Source organism: Scyliorhinus torazame, chromosome 3, assembly GCF_047496885.1.
Source record: "Scyliorhinus torazame isolate Kashiwa2021f chromosome 3, sScyTor2.1, whole genome shotgun sequence".
NCBI classification, from domain to species: Eukaryota; Metazoa; Chordata; class Chondrichthyes; order Carcharhiniformes; family Scyliorhinidae; genus Scyliorhinus; species Scyliorhinus torazame.
In genome coordinates, this window is record NC_092709.1 from 340,204,263 (window position 1) to 340,210,083 (window position 5,821).

At 45.4% G+C, this 5,821-nt stretch overlaps 1 protein-coding gene across 1 annotated transcript; it reads right to left on the bottom strand.

The window, feature by feature from the left end:
* Window positions 1-803: 803 nt before the first annotated feature.
* On the bottom strand, window positions 804-5,572 carry lbx2 (ladybird homeobox 2). The gene is made up of 2 exons (XM_072497711.1): window positions 4,546-5,572; window positions 804-2,148 (listed from the first exon to the last, which is right to left on the bottom strand). The coding sequence occupies exons 1-2, from the start codon at window positions 4,877-4,879 to the stop codon at window positions 1,679-1,681; spliced, it is 804 nt and encodes a 267-aa protein (XP_072353812.1). The 5' UTR covers window positions 4,880-5,572; the 3' UTR covers window positions 804-1,678.
* Between the last annotated feature and the right edge of the window lie 249 nt (window positions 5,573-5,821).

A 5,821-nucleotide genomic window follows, 5' to 3' on the forward strand; every position in this document is an offset into this window, starting at 1 on the left:
GGGAGAGGCGGCCTGTATAATGATCTTTTTAAAACAGCATATATTTAGTTATTCTCTGAACGTTGGCATCGCCGATCAAGGCTGACTTTTGCATTGCCCAGTTTTAGTTTAACTAGTGCTGCACTTGGGAACGACTTGGAATTGATCAGGAAGTTGGCGAAGGAGCAAAGAGTTTATTAAAAAAAAATGTTTTTCACTCAGTGATATTGTGATATGGAATGTGCTGCCAGGAAACAAAGACAATGGCTATTTAGAGAGCTTCAGGTTGCTGGCACAGTCAGGATGGATCGAATGGCCTTGTGCTCAATAACTCCCCTGGTTCGAATGAAACCGACGAGAGTTAAGAGAGGGAATCTTCGGCTTTCGGTGTATCCCCCCCCCCCCCCCTTTCACTATCCCTCTGGGAAACCTCCTTAAACGGTTCCACCTGGAATCAGAGAATTTACAGTACAGGAGGCCATTCGGCCCGTCTGCACCGACACAGGCCCTATCCCCGTAAGCCCATGTTCTATGTTCTAAATTGCACGCAAAGATTCCGCGCAGAGGACCGCCATCAGCAAGCAGCCAGTCCACTTTCTCCCGAGTGACGACCAGATTCTTTATCCAATTCTGCCCGGAGACCTCACAACGTTCACATGGACTGGCCGTGGAACGGGCAGCCTCCAGAACAAGGAACGAATTGGGATGTCAGCCCAGCCTTCAAATTAAGAGTGGGGCTTGAACCCGCAAACGAATTCCAAGCAAGGTTAATTAGAATCATCTTTCTCGTTATTTATTCTAAAAAAAAGAGGGAGCAGTGCATATCGCTTACTATAATTCGCCTCTCCTGTCTTTATTCAAAATATATACACACAGTCACATCATCCTGCCAATCCCTTCCCCTGTCAGTTTAAAAACGCTTCAATAACTTAAGTGATGCACTCGATTAAGTTTAGTAATTTAAACGTTGCTGCAACAGATAACGGAACAGAACTGGGGACCTTTTTTGTGTGAAGGCGGCTATTTCTTTAGGGGTGGGGGGCGGGGAGTGTCCACATCAATGCAGGCAGCCACCAAATGATATCTTTCTAATGTACAAAATGAAGTGAAAAATAAAAGCTGGGTTTTAATTCCGCTCCCCACGCGTGTCCTGGGAGATAAATTAACCACGTGTATTAATCTTCGGCCTGGGAAGATTGATACTTTTATATATATATATAAAAAGAAAAGTTATTAACAGACTGAGGCTGCTAGCAGTCCCTGTTGTAGCAGCTTGGCGGGTTTACTCTGTTTGGATCGGTCCAGTTGAACGAACAGAAGTAAACAGGAAGAGAAAAAAACAAAAACAAGACATGTACAATTAATTAATGTGTAAAATTGCACTCAGTCCCACCCCTTCCCCAACAAATGAAACCGATAGAGCTTCTTACATACAAGACAAGGGGAAATCAGTCTGTATTTCCTTGTGTCCATATCTATTTGGCTCCTTTGAATCGGGTTCAACAGCGTGCAGCGATCCCAACGTTAATTTGCACTTTAAAAAGTTTTTGAAAGGACACGGAGTCGCTGGTTAATCCCATGTCTGTCTTCCTCCTTGTCACTGGCAGGATTTTTTCCCTGTTTCGATTTAGAGTTACCCCCATTCTCAAACTCTTTCCGATATATATGTATATTTAAATATAGATTCATTTGACCTCACTCAATCGTCCACTTCTATCTCCTCGTCTTCAGAAAATTCATCAGTAGTCTGGTCTCTTGAGGAACACTGGGGCGAGTTGGGAAAGGGCCCGAGTCCAGACGCCGGGGACAGTTTAGGGGATAGGTCCGAGCTCTCGCACTTGGAGCCGGCTCCGTCCTCCGGGTACGCCTCCAGGTGCACCAGCTGTTCCAGCTGCTGGGGCGGCAGCTTTTTCAACGACTCCACGTCGGCTTTCATCTCCTCCAGGTCGCGCTTGAGTTTGGCCCTCCTGTTCTGGAACCAGGTGATCACCTGCGCGTTGGTCAGCCCCAGTTGCTGGGCAATCTGATCCCTGTCGGCGGGAGACAAGTACTTCTGATACAGGAACCTCTTCTCCAGCTCGTAAATCTGATGGTTGGTGAAGGCGGTGCGGGACTTGCGTCTCTTTTTCGAGTTCTGTCTTTGACCAAACGTCGTGACATGGTCCCGGCCTGGGAAATAAGGAGGAAACGTTGTAACACGATATTTGGTAAATGTACAAAGTCATCAACATGCACACGGAAAATTCTCCAACAAATTGTTCACAAATACATAACGCTCTCAATATTACGTTAGTGCCATTTTGGCGTTCCTCCTGATCTATTTTACTTCTACCTGGTCACTAAACAAAAATAAAAGTTGCAACACAGTCCTGGTGAAATAACTGACAGCGCTGAGGTTGGGTTTGCTTTTAAAATGAGAGATTACTCGTGGAAAACTGGTTGCCAATATATGTCACAGCAGCGATTGTCCAAGTTCTCTACATAGGCATCCAGAGCTGAGTGCAGGCAGAATGTTAGATTCTACAGTTAATCCACGCAGAAGTTATATAGGAAATGCCCCTCTTTACATAGTGTAGTGAATGGTGTTTATTGTACAGTATGCAAATGATTACAGATCCGCATCCTCAAGTATAAGCAATGTTATTTCAAAGCATGTTTAAGTGGACTTGGTATATCAACTTTTCTACACTCGGATCTGCCTGCACGCACCAACAAAGTGTGCACATTGTGCAAAGGTGTATATAAATGACATAATTATGCAATATGTGCTTTGCACAGAAGATACATTTACACACGATATACCCTGTAAGAGTGTGAGGTGGTTACATCCCTATGTAAACAATGTGACACAGCACCTGAATACATGCAACAATTGCACCGCAGAATACACGCAGTGTGTATATATTTTTCAAACTGTAAACGGGCAGACTGCGAGCGCGCTTTCTGAAACTCTTTAAATGTAAGTCTGTCCCCGACACAAGGCAGCCGGTTGGAAATGTGTTTTGCTTCCTGTGAGCGGGTAACTAACCGTGTGACTGATGCTCCTCTCCACTCAAGAGGCCGAGAGAGAGGGACACCGTCTGCCTCTTGTAGTTACCGCTGGCGCTAAGCTCAATTAGCCTCCGTTTACAGTTAGAAATGGATTCACACACACACACACACGCACAAAATCGCGAGTTGACAATTTCGACCTTCTACCGCTCCCACCCCCAACTCAGCCGCACAAATGGCATTCTCTGTGTGAGTTGAAACAACATTTGCTGCAGATACTTTCGCAAATGGGGCTACGGTGACTTGATAGATCCCACAGCCGAAAAGAAATCCTGTCTCTCTTCACGTCGATTCAGACAAAGTCTGCACAGTCCCTCGCTCAGCATTTCGAAACTCCCCGTTTGCCCAGAAGCCAGAAAAATATCATGTTGTAAAAAGACAGACTCTCCCCCACCCTCAGCACACGTTTGATAGCGATTGCAGTAATGGGATACAAAAAAATATATCGTTTCAATTTCTGTCCATTTCATCATTATATTCGCGCCACATGTGTGAACTGCGAGTCGTTTCAGCCTCCCTAATTTTTAGTCTGACTTTATTTTAAGCGTCATTTTAAAGAAACGATTGCAGTAAACGTGATGGCAAAACCCCGTTCTTAAAATATATTTCTGGAGTTTTAAGAAGAGTGAAATTATTTTTTGAGACTGACATTGCAATCCCACTCTATCTATATATGTGTGTCCATATTTGTGCATTTAATATGTTGCTGAATATCTATATAACCTTATATTTACTAACATGTTTAAGTGCATTTATATGACTGTCCGCAGTTTAGCTTTTTACGAAAATATTAAGATATTATTGAAAGGTAATTAATTGGCTGGTGAGGAGGGATACGCGTTTGGCACTTAATACTTAACAGCACAATGATCAGACATCAAAACATAGTTTTATATATAGATGTTACACGCACACACATATATATGTATAACACAACAGGAATTATTCCAACAATGTTTGTCAGTGATTTAAATAAATTCAATCTCAATGTGGGGAGAGTAATTGAACGGGCTATCGGACACTTTTAACAAGTTTATTAAAATGAACCCCCCCCCCCCCAATTAATTGTTGCACAATAAACTGTACAGCCTGATTAAAATGTGAGACGTGTTCTGCATCGGGGAGGGGGGGGGGGTATATTAATTTGACCCTCCCCCATGAAAAATAACAGGAAGGACAGAAAATATCCACACTAGGAGATGATTTATGAGAAATCATCTGCCCGTTTTGGGTAGTAGCTTTAAAAATAAGGGATAGGTTAGCATTTGAGATGTGCTTCTGATATATCTTCCCGAGAGGAATTCTGAAACACACACACACACACACAGGAGAAATATTATAAATGTAAAATGTGGTTAGCAAGAACAATTTGTCTAAAATGTGCCACAATTTCGTGCAAACTTAACAGGAGTTAATTTTTAATTTATTTAAAAAAAAATAGTTCCCCTCTACACCCGTAAAGAATGTGTGTTCTAATTTAACTGTACAGCAACGAAAAAGGGTCTGCTCAAATACCTTCGGCCGCCTGAATCACACTCAATTCCAGACCTTTAAAAGTTTTGCTGGCTAGTTCCTCCAGGGCGCAGAGCGGTGAGGTTTGACTGGGCAACCCGTTCCTGGCAAGCCCGGGTCCGGACACTTTGTCTGCCGCCCCCGAGTGTCCCGACGAGCAGAGATGAGAATTTTTTTTCACCGAAGGTTTGTTCAGGATATCCTCGATGCTGAAAGGGGTGAGGGGCTTGTTGGAGTTTGCCGGAGGTGGGAAGTGATCCAGGGGCCCGCGCCGTCTCCTCTCCTCGATTCGGGGCGGCAGAGCCGGGTTGCATTTCAAATTTACCCCAGACGTCATCCTCGGGGTTGGAGGGGGTGGGGAGAGAAGGAATAGTCCCTTCGATATTCGCCCCCCTCTTAATTATAAACGTTTTCTCTTCCCCAAAGGCCGTTTCTTGCGTGTTTTAAAAAAACAAAACACTGTTGATTATTGGAGATGGTTTCAGTAGGAACGGCCTGCAATCTTTGCTGGGTTTACAGGATGGAAGGCTTGAGTTAGCCCCGGTCCTTGAAACCAGGCATCTTCATTCCGAGTCCCGAAGATAACATAGTAACGGCCCCAACTCTACTTAGCAAAGTGCCTCCCCTCTCTCTGCAATCCAGTCAATCCTACCTGAGGGGGGGGGGGGGGGCACACACACACACACACACATACATACACACACACACACAGATCGCTCCGTCTCTCCCCCTCCCGCCCCCTCTTTAACAACAAAAAGAGCGAAGCCAATGCAAGACGCTGAGTTCGGAGAGGAAAACCCGGCCGCTAACTCCTATCGTTGATTGGGCGCAGATCAATGATCAGAATGGCACTCGGAGCCATTGGCCAGTCAAAGGCGTCTTAAAAGGAGTCCAGTTCGATTCATTAATCGTGGACAGCACTGGGAGGAGTTAAGGCAATCTTAGAAAACTTTCTCTCTCTCTCCTCCTCTCTCTCCCCTCCTGCCTTGTCCTATTCCTATGTGTCTCTGGGAATGATTGAGCGAGTGTGTGTGTTGGTGTATTTTCTTTTTGGTGTCTGTGATTCCCTCCTTTCCTGCATATTGGAACATGGGGGCTGGGGTTGGGAGGTGGGGGGGGGGGGGTGGTGGTAGGGAGATAGGGGGTGGGTGGGTAAGGGGTGGGGGTTAGGGAGATCGGATGGGGGAGCTGGGAAGGTGGGGTGGGGTTAGGGAGTTAGGGCTGGGGTTGGTTAAGGAGGTGGCGTGTGTGTGTGTGTGTGTGGGGGGGGGCGGTTAGG

Excerpts from the sequence above, each read along its gene's own strand:
- lbx2 (XM_072497711.1), bottom strand. The coding sequence starts at position 4,879 with ATGACGTCTGGGGTAAATTTGAAATGCAACCCGGCTCTGCCGCCCCGA. Across the intron at positions 2,149-4,545 it reads TGTGATTCAGGCGGCCGAAG|GCCGGGACCATGTCACGACG; the intron begins GTATTTGAGCAG and ends CTTATTTCCCAG.